This window comes from Pristis pectinata, chromosome 1, assembly GCF_009764475.1.
Source record: "Pristis pectinata isolate sPriPec2 chromosome 1, sPriPec2.1.pri, whole genome shotgun sequence".
Taxonomy (NCBI): domain Eukaryota; kingdom Metazoa; phylum Chordata; class Chondrichthyes; order Rhinopristiformes; family Pristidae; genus Pristis; species Pristis pectinata.
In genome coordinates, this window is record NC_067405.1 from 114,082,726 (window position 1) to 114,106,544 (window position 23,819).

Consider the following 23,819-nt stretch of genomic DNA (forward strand, 5'->3'; position numbering starts at 1 on the left):
TTGATGAAAGGTGAAGGAAGCTTGAAAGGCCAGATGGCCTGCTCCCGCACCTAATTCTTATGTACTGAACATCTTAAGCCCAACAGAATTATTGCTTGCATGCAGCTGAAAGCCACTGTAATTTTGTCAAAAATTCCAGACATGAAAAGGACATTTACTCATTTACTTAAGCACGGCAACAGTATTTGCAACAGAATTAACCAAACAACTAGTTACAATGAATGTGAGAGTTCAGTGCAGACAAAATAGAATGCAATTCGGCATATTTTAACCAATATTCTGAAAAGTTCAGTGCAGATCTTTCTCTCTCAACAGATATATTCAAAGTTATATTCCTACTAATATAATTTGGCCTGAGACTTAAGTTTTAAACTGCTTGGGTAGTTTTGTTATCAACTGATTATTTCTGACAAAGATGAGAGGTTTATAGTAATTTCTTAAAGTACAGCCATTCTATCAATTGAGTAATTTGGTGGTGGTGGCACATATTAAGAAACAAACATCCTTAAATTCACGTGACATCCATCTGGACTTCATGGTAAACATAATGTGATTTAATTTTAATAGATGTCTTTTGTATATCCAGTACAATTAATACAATTATACTGAATTGCTTTCAGCTATTTTGTTCAGATGGTTTCTACTTCCCAAGCAAAATTCTCTTAAACAATTTTTTTTTTCAGTCCACTTACAATTTTGTTCTGGATTTTATCTTAAACAGGAGAGCTTATCCTCAGGGAAAAAAGCTAACTTCCATAAATAGCAATATTATAGCTAAAAGGTTTATAATAGATCATCTATTGATTTCACAGGTTTTTATTGTTATCTAGGAAAAAATGCTCTGTTTCATCTGTCAGTATTTTGAGATCGATAAAGCCTTTTGCCACTATAATAATCTCCTGTTCTTATCATGTGGAGCTGAATAGAAGAACAAAATCTGTGAACGGGCACCTTCAGGAATCAAAAGTCGATTAGCATGAGTTACTTAAAAAATGCTAAGGTCTGCAGGTTTTTCATTGATACCCCTTTGACTATATTGAATTGAGCCACAGACAGAGGTACAGCAAGTTAACAAAGTGTGGTGACAGATTATGTATATTCAATAGATATCCAAATTAAATAAGATATCTTTATTAGTCACATGTACATCGAAACACACAGTGAAATGCATCTTTTTGGGTAGAGTGTTCTGGGGGCAGCCCGCAAGTGTCGCCACGGGGCGCCAACATAGCATGCCCACAACTTCCTAACCCATACGTCTTTGGAATGTGAGAGGAAACCCATGCAGACACAGGGAGAACGCACAAACTCCTTACAGACAGTGGCCGGAATTGAACCCGGGTCGCTGGCGCTGTAATAGCGTCACATTAACCGCTACAGTGAAAAATCATATTCCACAGAATTCACTACTGCATCAATGAACACAATAAATACATCAACAATGTTAATAAAACAAGAACAATGCCTTTTCATTTTGGATTCTGTTTGAAGCTATAAACTGCTTTCAGGAACATCATTCTAAACACAGTACCCACCTTTCATGCCACTGCCCTCTTCTTGGAATGTGTTACGTGTCACTGCTTGATCTTCCAGATGTTCACTCCCACCGCTACCAGAAGAAGCAACACTGCTCTGTGGGGAGAGAGGAGCATGGTCTGATGGGATACATTGAGGTCCTCTTGCTCGCAGGTCTTCATGGGACATCCATCCATGACCTAGAGGCTGATTTGGCACATTGATTGGTGGGGTAAGAGATACTGAGCGCTTCAGAGGACTGTGGTGTGTCTGGCCTGAGAGAACTAGAAAACATATTATAACATATAATAGTTATTTATGCAAAGTAGATCAAGAGTCAAAGTCTGATATCCATAGTCTACCAGGTATGGCAGTATTAAACACACGTATTCTTGCCAACATTATAGATTACTTCTATTAAGTTCCACTGCTGTAACAACCTTATGTTTAGATCTGGGTTTTATTGTCTCATTCACAATTTGATGTTTGATTACACACATGACATCGTACACAAAATGTGCAGAGTTGGAGAATTGTATAAGCTAATATTGGTTTTGGGCTCAAGGATGCACTTAGAGGCTAAACAGGTCTATCATCATATTATTAAAAGCTAAAAATTAATTTATTCAAGAATCATTTATATATCTGAACAGTAAATAAAAATAAACTTCTACTTGCAAGGAGATAGTAAAGACCTGACTTTTGCTGTGATATTTCAGTCCATGCCTAAATCTCACATATATTCCATGCGTATTCAAAGTCTTAAAAATTGCTATCAGGTTGAAGATGGCAAAGTTGACCAACAAATGTGGCATTTTAGACAAAATGCAAAGAAAGACCCCAGGGCTTCTTTTTCAAGCACTTAAGCGTTGGAAAGATTTAACCTAAAAGTAACAACTAATACCAACTTAAAACACCAGTATTTTAACACAATTTTCACAGTGGGAACAGAGGACTGTTAGAATTGCCATTTATCATGACAACAGCACAATCCAGTCAATTGCCAAAATAACATTTGCCTTAATGCAGTTATATGCATTTCTATTACCTTCTTTCTTGTAGCCAAAAAGTCAACTAATAAACATGGAAGTGAAATGAAGAGCTTTTAGTTCTAGTCACTGAGCAAGAGCTAGAACTTTTTATTAGCTTTCAGTTTGAACGAAAAGCATTCATCACTATTCTAGAAAATAATCTATCTCAAAGTGGACACTCGCAATTAAAACCTATACATTCTTGCTGTCTTTTAAAGATACCTGTGATTTTGCCTATTTTGCAATAAAGATAATTTAATGCACATGTACTAAACCTAACCTGTGAAAAAGGAGCAAGTTCTAATTAAGTACTCAAGCTTTGAATTGCTTTTTTTCCTGGGGATAATTACGTCTGGAATTTATGCTGTGATGGGAAGAGGGAAAATAGGACAAAATGTTTTATTTGATTTTTTGCAAACTATTTTAAATGGTTGCAATGATGCATGAATATCATTCTGGAAAAGAGGCTCCATAATGCATGCTAAGTACAAAGATCGCACATCAGTTTACAATATGTGTAAAAGTGAAATTGTGTTCAAGAACTTATCAAACTTTCCAAATTCTCAATTCAATTTTTCTTCAATATTCCTAATGCACATACGTTACATATATTAATATAGATTGCTAGGCTAATCACAATATTCTAAGACAATATTGCACTCTGGCCATAGGCAAAATAATTTTAGATAAATTAATATGAGATTTCATCATGGCCTAACTAATTTAGCATGTCCAACAGGGAAAGTCAAGTGAATTAAATATTACTTTGCAGCACCTCAAGGCAGATTTGTACAATTATATTTCCATGACAAATAGCAATGTCAGTTCTCAGCAAAAAAAAGCTTAATACCCATTCAGGTTGGGAAACATGTTATTAATTGCATTGCCATTTATCAGAAACATATTGGTTAGAACTATACGTTGATTTATTTCTATCTACTGCAAAAAACTCTTTCATAAATACTGTAAATTCTCTGCAAGTCAAAATGTTATAAAATTATTTCTAATTTTTTTTAAATTTCCATAATGAACTGAAAGTTTTGCAAATCAATCTGACCTTGTGTTTAGAAAGCTGTTCTATGAACCCAATTAAATACCTAGAAAAGAGAGCATGTACTGAGTTTGGTGTCCCCCAGAATTTAATGTTAAGGGCAAACATAAATTAATTTGTTAGTTATAATCGGTAAAATAATGGAGGAAAACAAGGTGAAAGGTCTTTCATGCAAGTTCTCTTGATGGCGTATTATTACCTTAAAAAACATGAGCAACTTTCTTTGGCCAACTTATTCCACAATCTTCCTTCTATTTAGTTCCTCTTCCTAACAAGTATGTTCAATAAAACAATACAGAACCACATAGCAGTGGATTTGAGATTTGACTGTGCAGGGTATCTGCTGCCAATGATGATACTTCCAAGGGCTACTGGCATACATTTTGCAAAATTCTGTAGATCGAGGAGATTTGGGTAATACTTCTGCAGATGATCATTACTTGCAAGAAAAAGGCAGATATCTAACAAATGAATATACTCTAAGGAGAGTTAAAAGTGAAAACTGCAGATGGTGGAAATGTGTGGTTAAAAAAAGGGATACCTAGCTTTCCTTCAACATCAGAAAAATCACAACTTCAAATAATAAGATTGACCAGCTGCGAAACAAATACAAATGATCTTTATCATTTTAAGATACTTACAGGAATCTTGCAATGATGTTTTATTTTATGAAATAAAAAATGAACAAGTTGCAGGTCACAGAAATATGATAAATAATGTGCCAATGATATTGTTTACTTGCTTTTCAGCAGAAGCTCCTCCTTTCAAAGTACAACATGATAAAGAACTAAATGGCCCTTTTTAATCATCTAAAAACACTGGGACTAGATTTTAAAATAGCTACCATACAGCATAACATACTTAATCACCACAAAAAGATGCCAACTGTCACAAACCAGCAACAAAGGAAACACACTGAGCATGATTCAGTGTTAAAAACTATTTTATTAATCACTACTTATGATAATACGTAAAATAAAAGTTAAAAAAAAATGTTAGTATGTTAGAATTCAAAAATGTTAAACCTGGAACGTTAACCCCAAAACTAAACTCTTCGTGTGTGTGTGTGACAAAGTCCAAAACTCCCAGTTCCGGAATGGTTCTTAAAGTTCAGTTCCGCAAGCCATAAGGTGAAACATGAGCAAGGGCTTCTTCAACAACCACCGTTGTCTGAAGATAAGATGTAGATGTAGAAAAACATAGAGAGAGTACATACGAAATCCAAATGTTCCACGATGGAACCCAAACGACACTTCAGTGTTTACTCGGTAGTGACTTCCTCACCCCGAAAAGCATCCGAACCGTGGTCATCCACATACAAATACCTGTTTCCTTCTACAGGTCAGCAACAAAGTGAACTCCACCGGATTACTTCCAACTTCCATACATGGATTCCAGTGGCAAACACAGTTATTGTTTCTCATCCATCGATAGAGAAAACAAGCAGGCTGGTGTCTCTCTCCCTTCTCTCTCTCTCTCCTTCTTCTTCTGCCTTCTTCAACAACGTCATTACGCCCTTTATCTTCTATTGACGTAAGCACGCCCCACACACACATACACACACACTCTCTATCTTAAAGGGACTTTCACTGAGTCCGTAACACAACTGACCCATTTGGTCAATGCTGACTCCCAGCAGAATAATCCCATCAATGTCATTTCCCCTTCTAATTCCAGAATTGCCTGTTTAACCTTTTCTTGTAACTTAAACCACGAAGCCTGATATCATTCTGGTAAATCCACCCTGCACTCCTGAGACTATCATATCCTCTGCTCTCAAGGCATGGCTTAGTGTTTTTTTTAAAAGACATTTTCCACAATTGTCCAGAGCAATCAAGTGATCCACGTACATGAATTGTTAAGAGCGCCACTGTTTTTAGTTTTCACCATTCACAAAATGGCCTGCTCTATCCTTTTGTGGTCCAGCGCTTCCCTGTTTTCCGGTGTCAAATATTTCACCATGTTGAAATCCACTTGCCAGAGCTTTGTCCATTTAACAATTATATCTTTATAATCTAACACCTTGTTCTTACAAAGCCACTTAACTTGTGCCACTAGAAACTTCAAGATCTGATATTTTGTTTGACAAGGGCACTCTACTGTTTGATTACAAACTTCCTCTGACCCACAGCACTGTAGGATTATCCACTTCCAAACACAAAGTAATTGAACAGGATTTTTTCTATCTTAACTTTAGTGTTTCACACTTCTCAGAATTACAATTTCTTATGCTTTCCTTTCACAGTTGTGGTATTCACTGCTCAAAAAGATGGCAGAAGCAAAAACTCTCACATTTAAAAAGTACTTAAAAGTATATGCATAATTGGTCAAACGGCCTCTGCCATTTCTAACATTGCTAGAAAACGCCACCCACTTCCCACCTACAGAATCTGGTGTTTCACCACTACAGGTACCCCTCCATCTACCAACTCTCCACCACCAACACAGCCGCTTACCACACTCCCCCAACACTACTCCATCTTTAATTTGTTTGTTATTCCACTTCGGGTAAGTCAGCTGAAGTTTTAGAAATGCCTTCATCTTGCTTACCTTGCATGTTCAGTATTATCCATTTAAACATGCTCTTCATGACTTCTACTTATTTAACAGTTTCTCATTCTTTGAAGTGGTATTTTAAAAAGCATATATCCCATTCTTGCTTTAGTATTTCTAAGTCAAAGATCAGGTTAAACGATCACCCTGTGATCATCATCTCCTGACATTAATTTCTTTTTTGTTATCAAGTTCACTATTGATCAGATCAAGATGACATCAACAGGTCACACGAAGCTGGCATGCATTACATTTAACAACTCGATTAACAGTACTGATTAATAATCTGATCAACAGCTTAATAAGAGAAACATTGCTGCTGTTGCCAGCCAACACCTTAGACTTTTAACCTTCTTATAAATCCTTCCATTACCAAGCTAATCAATGGGATTACATCAGACAGCACTTGCTTGCAACTCCTAATTTTATGCAAAACAAGCAATCCTCATTTTTGACTTAAGGAACCAATGTGATTCTTCACTGTATTATTAGACCCTAAATGGTCAACCCCTTCAGTCCCATCTTGTCTCCTTCAGTATTATTTCAAACTTTGTCCTGAATACAGAATCATAGAGTCATAAAGGAATACATCAAAGGTCGTCCAGCCCAACCAGTCCATGCCGACCAAGGTGCCCATCTAGGCTAGTCCCGTTTGCATGCAGTTGGCCCACCTCTCTCTAAACCTTTTCTTTCCACGTACCTGTCCGAGTGCCTCTTAAATTTTGTTGTTATACCAGCCTCAACCCTTCTGCATGAAGAAGTTGCCCCTCAGGTCCCTTTTAAATCTTTCCCCTCTTACCTCAAACCTATGCCCTCTAGTTTTTGATTCCCTTTCCCTGGGAAAAAAAACTGTGTGCATTACCCTTTCTATGCCTCTCATGATTTTATAAACTTCCATAAGGTCACCCCTCGGTCTCCTGTGCTCCAAGGAATAAAGCCCTAGCTTGCCCAACCTCTCCCTATAACTCAGGCCCTCAAGTCCTGACTACATTCTCATAATTCTTTGCACTCTTTCTTGCTTAATGACATCTTTCCTAAAACAGGGTAACCAAAACTGTATATCATTCTCCAGTTGCAGCCTCACCAACGTCTTGCTCAACTGCAAAAGAACGTCCTAGAATAAGAATCAGGTTTATTATCACTGACATATGTTGCGAAATTCATTGTTTTGTGGCAGCAGTACAGTGCAAAGACATAAAAATTACTATAAGTTGCAAAATTAAATAAATAGTGCAAAAGAGGAATAACAAGATAGTGTTCATGGACCATTCAGAAATCTGATGATGGAGGGGAAGAAGCTGTTCCTAAAATATTGAGGTAGTTCTTCAGGCTCCTGCACCTCCTCCCTGATGGTAGTATTGAGAAGAGGACATGCCCCGGATGGTGAGGGTCCTTACTGATAGATGCTGCCTTCTTGAGGCACTGCCTCTTGAAGATGTCGTCAATGGTAGGGAGGGTTGTGCCTGTGATGGAGCTGGCTGAGTCTACCACCATCTACAGCCTCCATACCAGGCAGTGATGCAACCAGACTGCTCTCCACCGTATATCTGTAGAAATTAGCAAAAGTCTTTGGTAACATACCAAATCTCCTCAAACTTCTAATGAAGTAGAGCTGCTTGCGTGCCTTCTTCATGATGGCATCAATGTGTTGGACCCAAGAAAGATCCTGTGAGATGTTGTCGCCCAGCAACTTGAAGCTGCTCACCCTTTCCACCGTTGACCCCTCAATGAGGACTGGTGTGTGTTCTCTCAACTTCACTTTCCTGAAGTCCACAATCAACTCCTTGGTCTTACTGATGTTGAGTGTGAGGTTATTGTTGCGACACTGCTCAACCAGCTGATCTATCTCACTCCTCATTGCCAACTCCTATAAATGCCATGACTGAAGAAGGCCAGCATACCAAACACCTTCTTCTACCTCTGACATCATGTACTTGTACTCTGAGGTCCCTCTGTTCTATCACACTCTCCAGGGGCCTACCCTGGTTTGACTTCCCAAAATGCAATACCTCACACTTGTCTGAATTGAATGCCATTTCTGAGCCCACTTACTTAGCTGATCAAGATCCCCTTGTAATTTTTGATAATCTTCTTCATTGTCTACAATACTACCTGTTTTAGTGTCAGCTGCAAAATTACTAACCATGCCTTGTACATACTCATCAAATCATGATGTACATACTCATCAAATCATTTATCTAAATAACAATAAGCTAAACACCAATCCCTGTAGGACCCACTAGTCACAGTTCTCCAGTCTGAAAAACAATCTTCCACCATCACCCTCTGCTTCCTTCCATCAAGCCAAATTATGTATCCACTTAGCTAGCTCTCCCTGGATTCCACGTGATCTAAGCTTCCAGCCTAGCTTTCCATGCAGGATCTTGTCAAAGGCCTTGCTAAAGTCCACATAGACAACATCTACCACCCTGCTCTCATCAATCCTCTTGGTTTCCTCTCTCAAAAGCTCCAGCAGATTTGAGAGACAATTTCCCATGCACAAAGCTATCCTAATTATCCCTAATTAATCCTTGTCTATTCAAATGCTGATAGATTCTGTCCTTCGGAATCCCCTCCAGTAGCTTACCCACTACTGATGTAGCTTACCCACTACTAAAGGTTTGATGTCTTTGCCACCCTTCTTAAATAATGGTACAGCATTTGCCACCCTCCAGTCTTCTGGAACTTCACCCATGGCTAAAGATGACGCAAATATCTCTGCAAGGGCCTAGCTTTCCACAAGGATGCACTAGGTCAGACTTTGGGGATTTATCCACCTTAGTCCACCCGCTTTAAGACTGCCAATACCTCCTCTTTGGTAATTTCTGTGTGGTCCAAGACACCGTAACTCATTTGCCTCAATTCCTTAGCTTCCATAATCTTCTCCACACTAAAAACTTGTGAGAAATATTCATTAAAAACCTTACCCATCTCCTGTGGCTCCACAGATAGACGACTTAAGGAGACTGAATCTCTCCCTAGCCACCCTTTTACTCTTAATATATCTGTAGAATCTCTTGGGATTTTCCTTAACTTTGCCAGCCAAATCCATCTCATGCCCTCTTTTTGACCCCTTCATTTCCCTCTTAAATGTACTCCGACACTTCTTATACTTGTTTATCACTTGATTCCAACTCCCTAAACCTGAAGCATGCTTCCTTCTTTTTCCTGGCTGGAGCCTCAATATCTCTCAACCAAGGTTCCCTAAATTTGCCAGCACTGCCCTTCACCCGAACAGCAACATGCTGTCGCTGAACTCTTGATATCACACTTTTAAAAGCCTCCGACTTTCCAGACGTCCCTTTACTTGCAAACAGTCTCACCTAATTGACCTTTGCAAGTTCCTGCCTAATGCCTCCAAGATTGGCCCTGCCCCAATTTAACTTGTGGACTAATCCCATCTTTCCCCATATCTATTTTAGAATTGATAGAATTATGGTCACTGGACACAAAGTGTTCCCCAACTTACACTTCAGTGATTTGCCCTAACTCATTCCATAAGAGGAAGTCCAGTGTTATGCCCTCTCTATATATTAAGAAAGCTTTCTTGGATACATTTAACAAATTCCATCCCGTCCAAGCCCTTTGCACTACGGATGACCCTGTCAATATTAGGGAAGTCAAAATCTCCCACTAATATTACCCTATCATTCTTACAGCTATCTGCAATCTCCCTGAACATCTGCTCCTCTAATTCCTGGTTTGGGAGGCTTATAATACAGTTCCATCAACATGACCATCCCCTTCTTTGTTTCTAACTTCTACCTAAATAGCCTCACTGGATGATCCCCAAGAATACCTTTTCTAAGCACTGTTGTTATGCCCTTCCTCATCAAAAAGGCAACCCCCCTCCTCTCTTGCCAGTACCTCTATCACGCCAGTAGCATCTATACCCTCGAATATTGAGCTGCCAATCCTGCCCTTCTCTCAGCCACGTTTCTGTTATCCTGAGAATATCCCAGTCCCCTGAGCCAATTCGCATCATGAGTTTGCTCACCTTACCTGTTAAGCCTCTTGCATCGACATAAATGCAGTTTAAACCACTGGATTTTCCTCTCTCATTGGCATGGTCCTGTCTGTCCTGTCTTATGAACTTGCTTTCATTGACCACAGTATTTGCCCCCAACTTCTTACCTGCCTCATTTCTGCTCAGGGACCCACCACCCTGCCAAACTAGTTTAAACCTTCCCAAGTAGCACTGGCAAATCTTCCTCCCAGGATACTGGTCCCCTTCTAGTTCAGGTGCAACTATTGCTCTAGCTCCAAGTAGACAGCTCACCAGCCTATCTAGCATTGATTGGTTCATAAAAAAAATTCACACCTCTCACATTCCAGGATGCAATGCTTATATTAAAATCTCATATTTAATAGATGTCTATCACACAAGTCATTGCATGTCAATTACAAATATTTTGGCTAAATATCACATCACAAATGTACCGGTACTAAACACAAATAAAGAGCAAGCAGGAATAAAAATCATAAAATCAAAGTAGCAATGAAATCATCTCGAATATTTTTTGAAAACTCTTGATTTCCATTTTAGTTTGCCATTTATATCAAACCAGTTCATACACCAGAAAATAAAAATCACGTGAGACCATCTTCACAGAATATCATCAAAATAATTATGTTCCAAATGCCTGCTTATCTTAAAAAAAAATCAAAGAATCAAATTTACCATTTTGTTTCTGAGCAATAAGAATCAAGTCAATTAACTCTTAGGATACAATTAAGCATAACCCTTCCAAAAAAGGAAAGGCATGGTTTGGAAATGAGGCAATGACTTGCTATCAAAAAAAAATAGAACCTCTTCCTGCTCACTACAACCCAATTCTGTCATAAAACAACACTTTTTTCAACTTGGTTCCAATATTTTAAAAGTTTGCACAAGTGCAGCTGATGAAAAGATTGAAAGCACCAATATGGTGGAAACAGTGAAAACAAAAACATCAATTTTCCCCATCAGAATTAACTTGTTTTTTTGGAAAAAATATTCATGCTAAACAGATTTGAAGTATGATAAACATCAAAAGAACATTTACAATTAACTATTTGGGCCAGGACTTGCTGCCTGTGGAGAGCTGCTGCTGCTCAATAGTTTTATTCATACTAACTGCTGGCTCACCTTTCCCAGACCTACAAATGCCAATTTGCTGCTCAAACTAACTCCGACACAAAATTGAGAGGCCCTGTACAGTGGCAGGGCCTAGCATGACGTAATGCCATTGAGGGGGGAGGCCAGAACAAGAGCTGCTCACAAATCTGCTGGAAAAAAATTGACACCAGGCTGAGTCATGCCCACTGGCTTTGCCAGCTGTTAACAACTTAAATTCTATTCAGAAACATTCAAAAGCTATTAATATCATTTAAAAAGTTTTAAGCAGCTATATATAAAAGCACAAATTAAAAACATTTCTGCAAAGTAGTCAACAAAAAAATGCCCTTGCCTCCTCACAGCCATTTGTCCCAAATTCAAATGAATAGGCTTCCTTTTCCTGGCATAACTGCTGGGGAGTTGCAGCCAGTTTGTACTCTGCTATGAAATCCCGTGTCAATGGACAATTGGAAGATCTCTGGCAAAGCCTGACCATTCAGGACTCCAGGTTTGCAAGGATATCCAACTCCTGACAAGGGGGTAAAATCTCAGCAATTCAGGCCTAAGTGGGTAGCCATTCCCTACAAGCTCTGGTCTATTTTAGTGAGGGTATCCCTGGCTGTTTACTGGTTGTTTTTCGGGATCTAAATTCTGTCAACTTTGATCTGACTGAGCCTTTATTGGGAAAGGAGTTCAAACTTCTAGTGGGAAAAGCCAGCAGTAATTTTTATAAAATAAACTTTTTCCAAACCTAATATTTTTGGTGTATACGGCATTATTTATATGAGCGTTATGTTGCAATCCCCATTCAAATAGCTATTTTCTCAAATGGTGAGAGGGCAAGCTGTCAGGCCAGATGATTTTCAAAAACAGTTGGAACAATTTCTCATTTCCCAGATTGCTTCTACAATTGGTAGCCCACTGTGGACTTCTTATTTATATTGTTTTACATTTTAGAGGAGGCTCTAATTTCCACGCAGTTACGTGATTCCTCACTACATAATGAATATAGAATTTCACTTAAATTAAGAGGAAATATCATAAAATTGCGCATGTAGAACAGTGTGTTTAACATGCCAAAGACAGAAGAATCAACAAAATGTGATTTAAAATAAATCCAACAAGATACTGAAACAACATACCTGGAGATTACCCAATTTTGTTAATAGATGGATATCAGTTTTAATATTACCAGAAATCTGGTTAATAATTACCCTTAACGTCCAGAACAAACTAATGAACAGTCCATTTGAGTTCGAGAGGAAATTGCCTTGACAAATACACTGTATTCACTTCATTATTCTTGGAACAAAAATATCTTAAGTCCTTCTACATCACAATTCAAGAGCATCTTAGCAAATGAGTGCCACACATGATCATTTTCAATGTACATGCTGTGCTCTAAGCATTAATATTATGAGCACAAATTTCTTCACAATGGTACAAATTTTAAGTGAAAATTTCCAACATTTCCCAGATGTCCAAATGACTCCACTTAAAAAACATTCGAGCAAATGCTGAGCAACTCTAACAAGTCATTATAATGATGCAACTCTCTCTCAAGGTAAAATAATTTTGATCAAATAGACAGTGATGATGTTTGAACACTCTTTTTCCATTTCAACACTAGCATGATTCAGTAGCTCCAGGTGTGTCTGACATTGCTTCAAACAAACCATTACATAGAGTACTTTAAATAATCACTTCAGAAAGATTAATTCATCTGATCTATTTTACAGTGGCAGTAAAAATGTTACCATTTTCAACTACTTCAGAGTATTGATGTTAGAACTTGGCAACAATTCTGATTTTCCACAATCCAAAGACAACAACGAAATTTTATAAAACATACATCATTTTAATTTTATTTTAGTAGCAGATGTCAATTTAAATCGGAAAAAAAGAACTGCATTAGTTTGGAGACTAATGTGAATCATAAATCATAACCAAAAATTTAGAGAGGAGACAGAGGAAAGCAGGAAACAATAAATCAGCTTGATCAGTTGTTGGAAATATCCTGATATGCATTATCATCAACATGTTTACAGGATGCTCAGAAAATCATGTGATCAGACAGTTAATATGGGTTATAAAAAATAAATGTTTGACAAATCTATTAGCCTTGAGGAAGTAACTATTGGAGAAGAGGAGAGATCAAGTGGACACAATATTATCTGAATTACCAAAGGATAAACATTGAGGGCCCAGGATAGACCCATGTGGTATCCCAAATATTATCAGCCTGCCAATCTGATATAGGCCTGTATTTCCTTACTGATTTCTGTACTTTAGCCAAATGTTTATCCACACTAATAAATTTCCATGCCCATATCTATGTAGCAACCTTGTCTGTGCTATTTTGACATTTGATAAGATATGCCCCAAGGTGGCTACTACTTAGGTATGGCCTTATTAGATGGACAATTAGTTGAAAGATAGAAAACTGGGAATAAACAGGTCTTTATCTGGTTGGCAGGTTGACATTCATGGAATACCATATGGCGGTGTCCTGGCCCCCCTCAACTATTCACAATTTATATTGATACTTTTCATTAAAAAAAAGTGCAAGTCATCCAAGTTTGCTGATGATACAGTGCAAAAGTGATCTGTGAGGAGGATGTAAAGACTTTACAATGTGTGGTAGGCTAGTTAACTGTGTGGGCAAAATGGTGGCAGGTAGAATGCAATGTGGGGAAATGTGTGGCTTTTAACTTTGGTAGAAAAGGTGTTTTTTTTCCATTTGAGAGAAATTGGTAGATACTGGTGCAAAGAGATGTATTGTGGAGCTGGTTTATGAAAGACAAATAGTAAATATGCAGGTACAACAAGCAATTGTTTGGCCATTATTTCAAGGGGTTTAGAGTACAAGAGCTTTTTCAATTCTACAGGGCTATATCGCAATGACAATTGGAGCACTGTGTGCAAATTGGTCTCTCTGTCATAGGAAGGATAAACCTGTCTTGGACTGGATTGATCTTGGGACGACAGTTTGTCCCTAGGAGAGATTATGATTGGCCTAAATTCACTGGGGTTTAGAAGAATGCAAAAGAATTTTGTCTGCCTGAAATCACAAGAACAATTTACAGCACAAGTGCTGAGACTACCTTCTCCTACTGATGAACTCAAAATTGGGCATCACTGTCCAGAGCTGCAACTCAGTATTTTGATAGTTGGGGCTTTCTGGAAGTCCACGTACATCATAATCAAATGCATTATCCTCATAAATTCTTACTTCACGAACATAACTCTATCAAATTGGTTAAATACAGTTTTGCCCTTAATAAATCAGTTTTCTTCCAGATTACTAATAATGCTGTCCTGGATCAATGTTTCCAAAAGTTTTGCCACCACTGAGGCTAAACTGACTGGTGTGTACTTGCAGAACTTAACCTTCCTGGCTTTATTCTACATGGGAGTAACATTTGCTACTTTCTAGTCTTCTGGCACCACCTGCTATCCTAGTGACCTGCTCACTTTAGATTCAGCCATTTTCCAATTCCTCTGAATACATTAAAAATTGATAGCACAATGTCTCAGCTATCTCCTCCTTCACAATTACTTTCCCTTTCCTGGTTAAGACAAAGCACTCCCTTTCCTGGTTAAGACAGATGCAAAGTACTCATTCAGTACCTTAACACCCCTCAACACTCATGCAAGTTCCTATTTTGTCCTTAATGTGCTCCAGTCCTCCATGTACTACCTTTTTACTATTTATATACCTAAAGAAAACTTTTAGATTCCCACTTATGTTGACAGCTAATATTTTTTCTCACCTGCTCTCTTTTCTCTTCATTTTAATTTTCACCCTCCCTCTGACTCTTTTGTAATCAGCCTTGTTCTCACTGGTATTTACAACCTAGCATTTGTCATATACTGTATACCCTTTGTTTGCCTTTGCTTCCTCTGTCATGCATGAAGTTCTGGATTTATTTGTTCTTTCTTTGCCCCTCATGGTAATGTACCTCAACTCTACCTGACCCTCTCTTCCTTAAAGGCAATTCTTTGTTCAGAAAGCATTGGGATTGAGTAGGGAAGTGGATGGAGTACAGGACTAGCCATGAACTTGTTCAATGGCAGAGCAGACTTGAGTGGCCATATGGCCCCAATACTGTTTCCATTCTTTGTTCTAATGAACTCCCTCAAGGGAGAGCAAATCTATTCAAAGAATGTGTTAGCAATTGAGCTGAGAAAATCCCAGTTCTTGTGCTAATTTAGTTAATGAAAGGAAAGAAAAGAAAATTACACAGGGCAGTAACTTGAGTGAGAAAGGGTAGGAAAGACAAGTTGGGAGAGGGTATAGGTGTTGAAGTCATTTGAAGAAGTAGGATGAAAACCCGCATTTCTAGGAAAACATTGCAATGAGCAAATCGTGTTTCCTTAAGGCTTATAATCACAATAGAAAGCAGTCTTAGTGTTGAAAGTTCCATATTCTATGACTCCTTATTCTAATTACTCGTGTCAAACTATAATGAGATGCTCACAATAAATATTCTGATGTTACGATTGTAAAATTGGTAAGTTAGAGAGTGTTTGTAATAAAAACATTTGATTGATGTGGGACATAATTAATTTAATTCACCCTCTACCTTTCAGATAGTTGCATCATGCAAAACGATGGCGTACTTGACCAATCAGCAAAATCAAACTCACTCATTACACGAACAATAGATCTGGATATGGCACAAAGTGAACCCTGGTGAAATAGAGCTTACAGAAACATTAATTCAGTCACCTGTCCCTAAAGCTTAAAAAGGATTCAATGCTGTTTCTACCGTCTCTTTGGGTGACCTCTTCATAACAATAGTGCTGCATTTTGAATTAAACCTTGGTTTCCTCATATTTCTTACTTATCTGAACTTCCACAAATGATTGCAAAGTTATATATCTTCCTGCAATTATAAATCCAATCATTGCCCAACAACATAATTACATTACTACAGTACGGGCAGTACCAACATTTAGTTTCATTTAGTATTAAGAGTTATATTGTGTGAAGTGTGGTGCATAATACAAATATTAGCAGAACAAAGTAGAGGAAACGAAAACTCTTCAGAGGAGCAAGGCTCACTGCATTTGAGAATCAGTTTGGGCTTTGACACCTGAATTGCACAGATTGATAATTGGTGTAAAGGTGTGAAAGACTAAATCAAAAATAGAATTATAATATCAAAGCATATTTATAATTTTCCCCATAATCATAGCATTCTATTTACTTGGTGTGAAAAATATCAAAATCCAAATGTTTATTTTTATACGTTTCTTGTAACATTTTGCAAAGGACAACAATAAATTTAGATCCATTAAATTCATAGATCCTGAAGCCACTTCTTACTAGGGAAGTCCAGTGCAAGATTAGTTACTTTGTGGGACCAGGTGGCTTTCACACTGTTGGAATTTCAACTGTGTAAGTGAAAGCCCTGTAATTCCAAACCACATCCTGAAGCAGGAAACAAAATAAAAATAAAACTATCTTTCGACTAGCTTTCAGTTTGGCCTTCCAAGATGTTTCAGATTTTGTTTTAAATAAATACTTTGTTACAAAGGAAAAACTGCATTTTATGTAACCACTCTGTATATTTGAATATTATCATTTTTATTTTAGGAACAAATGAACCTAAAACTGATGTCTGACAACATTTTAGAGTATACTACCAGTTTCTTAAAATTGTGAAAAACATTAAAGTACTTTGTACTTACTTGTGGTTGTGCTAGTCCCAATAGTGTTAATAGTTGCAGGTACAGATGTAGAAGAATACAGAGGCAAATGTCCATTCTCACAAGCCTGGTTCTTGTCTGGCCAGTTCGAAGCAGACACACAAATCCCCGAATCACGTAAACTCTGCCAACCATTGAGCTTGTCATCAGAGTTCTGTCTTTGGTGATAATAAAGAGTTTGCCCAAAATCCATCGAATCCTGGCGTCCTCTACTCTGGTTTCCATAACCAGAGGTGCGATCCTCTAAATGGTTGAGCCACATTGCTAGTGCATTTCGGTCCTCCAGTGAGGTGGCAGGATGGATCAAAGCATAGGATAAGAGTTGTCTACTTTCTTCTATGTGCTGATTGTTCTCAATAGAATGAGCCAAAATTTTAGGTAAAAGCTTCATGTACTCTATTTTTGCATCAATATTTCCTGGCTTCAGTAACGGAAGATGGGTCAGCAACAACATCATTACTTTGTCCTTAGATTCTTGATGCCATTGATTAATGAATGCTGCAAAAAACAATGTTAAAAGCATGAAAACATCAATTTTAGTTTATTTGGGTCCTTAAAGAGTCATTCCAGTTGAGCTAAAAACTTGAAATTGCCAACCATCAACCCACAATATTTAATTGTGGTAATGTGACAAGCATGTGGATGATACTAATTTTTTTTTAGACATTATATTCAACATTCCACTTTTATTAATCACTCCGGATTACTTATCCCATTATGACATTAAACTTTGTAAGTAAAGGACAGATAAAAATAACTTGCATTCTGATGTACTGCAAAGAAGGTTGAATTGCAGTTGCACCTTGCGCCTCACAGTACATTTATTTGTAAGTGTACACTACAGAACTCAGCCCAAATCCTGTATGTACGATTTAGGCATGGTTGCAATAATGTCAATAACTTGCTCCTAATGATGCTTGTTCATTGTTGACAACATTCCAGATGGCACAGTAAAATCCTGTTAATCCAACATGCTGGGGTTTTCTGGTACAGGTCTGGCAGAATTTCTGGACTATTGGATTTTATTCCAATTAATACTCCCAAAGAAACACTTTAATCCCTATTTAGGATATTACAGAACAAAATAATACATTTTCCAGTGAACACTGTGGGTTTCAAAGGAGCTCAGGAAATGGGGCCCTGGTAGATTTCAAGGGAGCACGGGAAACATTACCCATTGTGTCAGACACCAAACCAATGGAATTTCTAAATAATAAGATAGTTGATTTTGTTTTGAGTTTTTCAGTACTCCATACGATGCAGAACTTGAAAACAACATTTGAACATCAAGTTACTTTTAACCAAAATGGAATAGTTTCATTTTGTTCAGAGAGCAATCTATTTACACTATATTTACAGCTGACTAATCTTTGCAATTTGAGGTAAAGTACCTAATTCACATTGAAAAAGATTCTCCGAATTATTGTGGTATTAAAAGATAAACAGAGGTCTTAGACTGTTTTGAGCTTCAGAAACTAAGGTGACCACAAAAACACAGAAATTCTGAAATAATTTTTCCTGAACACATGTAGTTACGTATTAAATTTCAACGTTGTTGCTTAATTCAGCCAATGAAATAATATTTCAAAACAATTCTTACATTGACAAAAAAACTGGACTTGGAAGATCCAATGGTGAATATTTTCCAAAATAAAAGAGTTAATCGAGTCATATACAGGACATACATTATTCCACATTCATATACAACTTACAACAAGAAAAATAAGATTATCCTAGATTTGGTATAGAAAGCAAAATTAATAACTTCATAATTTTATTCTCTTCTTTATCAGGCTCACTACTACTTGGCAAGCTACCAGATGGCATAATCAAAGTCAAGAACAATGCACCCCATCACTGTCTCACCAAAGAAGTCCAACTACACTAATAGGCTTAACATAAAAGGAAACAGCACAAATTTGTGCGAAGTAGTGGGTGGGTGGATGAGGTGAAGGCTGTAAATTTAAACATATTACTGGGTTACAGTGGCCACTTTCCTTTAAAGAGTCACTGGTAATCTTGTGACCTCCAAGACTATCATTCTTACAGCTACAGCCATTAATTTATCTTAACTATAAGCCAAACATTAGTAGAATATGATGGAAATATACCAGAGGCAAAATAAATGAAAATATGATTCCAAATGTTATCCCCAACTGATGACTCAAATGCAAATTAAACTTCCATTATTTATTTCACAATTGCTGAGAAGAATCATTCCAAAGGGGGAAAAGGTGATATGTGCATGACTAAACCTTGATGTAAAATGGTTCACAAATTTAAAAAATGAGAATAAATGTTGCTCAAAGTCAAGCACAGCTAAACATTTAAATTTTTATCTTATATAAATAGGGGGTTTTCTATTTCAAACACAGTAAACTTCCTTTCAATCCCTTTTTATAGGAAATATTTATTTAAATAATGTAGAAAGATTGATTTACCAGTGTAAGTACACACAGATCAGAGAAATCAAATTGATCAACATGCCTGCCTGTACCAAGCTGGGTATAAATTACGAAATAGTTTAATATCCAAAAACAAAAACAAAATGGAGTGAGCTAATTCTGATACCATACACATGAATATTAGCTCAGAGAATTGAAGTATAATAATTAACTCCATGGTGTTGAAGTAGATCAATTTGTCCTGGAGTCTTCAGGCTCCTGTACCTCCTCCCTGATGGTACTATTGAGAAGAGGTCACATTCCGGATGGTGAGGGCACTTGCTGATGGATGCCACCTTCTTGTCGCACCACCTCTTGAAGATATCCTTGAGGTGGTGGTGATGGAGCTGTGCCTGTGATGGAGCTAGCTGAGTCTACAACCCTCTGCAGCCTCTTGCAATGCTATGCATTGGAGCCTCCATACCAGGCTGAGATACAACCAGTCAGAATGCTCTCCACCACATATCTGTAGAAATTTGTAAGAGCCTTTGGTGACATACCAAATCTCCTCAAACTCCGAACAAAGCAGAGCCGCTGGCAGGTCTTCTTTGTGATTGCATCAATGTGTTGAACCCAGGACAGATCCTCTGAGATGTTGACACCAGCTGTTCACCCTTTCCATCACTGACCCCTCAATGAGGATTGGTGTGTGTTCACCCAACTTCCCCTTCCTGAATTCCACAATCAATTCCTTGGTCTTGTTGACATCGAGTGTGAGGCTGTTGTTGTGACACCACTCAACCAGCCGATCTATCTCACTCCTGTACACCTCCTTATGCAACTTATGTCAAAAACAAATGCAAAGGTATTTCTTCCAATCCAATTTCTAAGCTGAAGGGTCTAATGCTGGTAAGGCACTTAAAGTTAAAGCATCACGACTGACAAAATTAAAAGGAGCTAAAAATCAAACAAGTCTCCTGAATGTTGCACCCTGCATCCCAGCATTCTAAAAGAGGTGGCTGCAAAGATATCGGATGCATTGGTGATCTTCCAAAATACTCAAAATTCTGCAACCATCCCAGCAGCTTGAAAGGAAGTAAATATTTCACATCTATTTAAAAAAGAGAAAAGGAATAAAAAAATGGAAACTCTAGACCAGTTAGGTTTATCTATGCGTAAACCGACAGAAATCAATCACTAGGGAATTGCCAATAGAGCATTTGGAAAATCATAATACAATTAGGGAGATCAACATGATTTTATTGTCAAAGTGTTTGACAGATGTATTTTTTTTTGTTACTGCTGCTGTGACAGTGAATGAATCACACAGAGAATGAAGCTTGTAGGTGTAAAAGGTCTTTATTCAACATGACAAGCAGACATTCAGGAGACCTGGTGGAAGACGGTCTCCAGAGAGAAACACAGTAGAACCTCCCTGAACTCAGAGTTAAGAAAAAAGATAACAGCAGGTGATTCAATATGATTTCAATAGCTACAATGACATCATTTACTTCAATATTTTGAATCTGACTAATAGTTCCATTGAATTACATATTTGCAATGGGAACACATTGCAACTGACAAGGCACCTCTGAATGTTCAAACACCTTTGCTGGGACAAGGTAATTCACGTGGATAGTTTAAAAGCTTCTGAGGACAGAGACCCCAAATACCCAAAATTAGTGTTGTGAGGGCTGACTATCTGAGTACACAAATATCTCAATTATTGATAGACAGAGCTAATATGCCTAGGACCATGTTTGATGAGCTAAGTGACAAAATATGTCTGCTCCAAAACCTTCCTTGATCTCTGTCACAATGACGCAAAATAACTTAGCTGAAGATGTCAGATGCTTGGTTTGATGTAGGCCAATTAATATAGCCCCATTGTCTTATGTTTGGCTGACACGCATAAGAATGTCTTATGGTCAGTTTACAAACCATATTACTTGCGCAGCCCCCTGCTGTGGGCCAGAAGCCTGTGTTCTGTAAACAGTTCTGTTTGTTTACAAAGATGTCCTTTTAGTTTCAAAACCGTTTACTGCTTGTAGTTTACATTTGAACAAGTTTATTTTGAAGACTGGTTCTAATTCGTATTAATTCCTGCTATCCACATAATTCCTGAAGGATGTCCAATGTCAAGCAATTCCTAACAGTACAATTAACACTATTGACAAGCAGAAACCAGCAAATGTAGAATATCTGGATTGTGAAAAAGGCATTTTGTTAGGTAGCACACAGAAGTTGTTGAATAAAATGACTCCAAGGATTAACATTTTGGCATGAATGAAGTATTGGTTGGAGGTCAGCAAACAGTAGGAATAAACAATCATTTTCAGATTGGATGGAGTTTCTCATTGAGCACTTAGCTATTCACTATTTGTATAATTGACTTTGACAATAAAGTATAAAATTTCCAAATGTAGTACTTAAGTGGGAAAATGAGATGCAAGGAAGTCAGAGAGAGTATGTTAAAGAATATGGGCAAGTTAAGCAAATTGGCAAGGTTGCTGCAGACCAAGTATAATGTGGGAAAATATGAAGTAATGCAAAATGCTGGAAAGATTGGGAAAACAGTACTTACTAAATAATAAGAAACTAGCGAATGGTGTGCAAAGGAATCTTGGTGTGCTCATCATGAAATATAGAAAGCTATTAGGTTGGCCTTTGTGTCAAGAGGGCTGCAGTGCAAAAGTATGGGTATTGCTGAGATTGTATGACTCTTCGCTGAGACCTCAATTGGAATATTCTGTTCAGTTTTGACCTCTACCTGGAAGAGAATATACCAGATCACAAATTCTTAGTATGAGTGGTTTGTTCTGCAAAGAGGAATAAAAGCCTAAGAAATAGAAGTAGGAGCAGGGTACTTGGCCTCTTGTGCCTGCCTCATCACTCAGCAAGACCATGGCTTAACTTTTATCTTGGCGCACTTTCCTGTACTAACCCCATAAGCCCCAATTCCCTTAATATCTAAAATATATTGATCTCTTTAATATACTCAGTGAATGAGCCTAAACTGCCCTGTTGGGTTGAGAATGTCAAATATTTTCTACCCTCTGGGTGAAGAAACTTTTTCTCCTTTGTCCTTATTTTGTGATTCCAGGCACCTCAGCCAGATGAAATAATTCTCATCTATTCTATAAAGCCTGATAAGAATTTTGTACATTTCAATGAGATATCTCTCATTCTTCTAAACTCAATACAGACAATAGGGTCAGAGTGCTTAAACTTCCCTGGTACATTAATCCTGCATTCCATCAATCACATGGATCTAGCCTTAGGTATGGAGGCTAGACTTCTCCACAATATTTCACATGCAGCCTCAGAAGAGCCTTGTATAATTGGAGAAAGACATCCCTGCTCTTGCTGAAAATTAACATGCAGGTACAGTAAGCAAGTAGGAAGGTAAAAATATTCTATACTCAAACCCTCTTTCAATAAAGGCCTATATACCATTTGCTTTCCTATGTGCTTACTATACCTGCATGTTAACTTTCAGCATTTCGTGTACAAGGGTGACCATGTCTCTCTGGATACCATCATACTTTGACTTCTCACATTTAAAAAATATTCCACATTTCTCTCTTTTCTGCTTAAGTGGATGACCTCCCATTTTTCAACAATACATTCCATCTACTATCTCCTTAGCCATTCACTCATTGTCTCCATCCTCCTCACAGGTCCTTTAAGCAAACCTGTATTTATGACACTATCTCCTTGTCCAACTGAAGTTAAAAGATGCGAATATCTGGGGTTCCAGCACCAACACATGGCAACCCACGAATCAAAGCCTCCCAATCCAAACATGACCTATTTATTGCTACTGTTTTCTGTCTGCAAGTTAATCCTCAATCCATGCTAGAAGATTACTTGCTATCTCTTGTGTGGCACTTTATCAAAGGCCTCCCAAAAGCCCAAATATTCCACTTGAACTGGTTCATCATTATCTATTCTGCTAGTTACAATCTCAAAAACTGCAAAATATTTGTCAGGTCCAGCATGTTTGATCTTTATTACGTGGAATTCAGAAGAATGAGGTGCAACCTTGTTGAGGCATACCAGATTCCAGGATGGATTGTCAGAATGGATGTCAAGTGGCTGTTTTCTCCAGATGCAGAGCCAAGGACTAAGGGGCACAGATTCAACATAATGGTGATGGCCACTTTGGACTGATGCAAGTTCAAAACATGGAGGGATGTAAATTTTTGATGCTTAGTTGCTGAATTCGTTCAAAGCCGAGATAGATGGAATTTTTGACACAAAAGGGATCTACGAAAATTGCATTTGGCAACAAAGCCATGATCCTATTGAATGGCAGAGCAACTCAAGGGGCTGTATGGCCTAATCTGCTTTTCTCAAGTTTTTACGACAAGAATCAAAGGGAATCATAACATATTGCAACTAGCTCAGTAAGGAATCTTATGTATTTTCAATTGTTTCTTGGTAAAATCGGTACGCTCGTGTTGGAAGTC

General features: G+C 37.8%; 1 protein-coding gene across 1 annotated transcript in view; it reads right to left on the reverse strand.

Annotated features, from left to right (window-relative positions):
• Positions 1–23,819, reverse strand: part of samd4a (sterile alpha motif domain containing 4A) — a 128,794-nt gene that overhangs the window by 58,265 nt on the left and 46,710 nt on the right. The window contains exons 3-4 of the mRNA XM_052026487.1: positions 16,946–17,461; positions 1,536–1,799 (exon numbers count right to left, since the gene is read on the reverse strand). Coding sequence (XP_051882447.1) covers positions 1,536–1,799; positions 16,946–17,461 — 780 coding nt within the window. The remainder of the gene's footprint in view (positions 1–1,535; positions 1,800–16,945; positions 17,462–23,819) is intronic.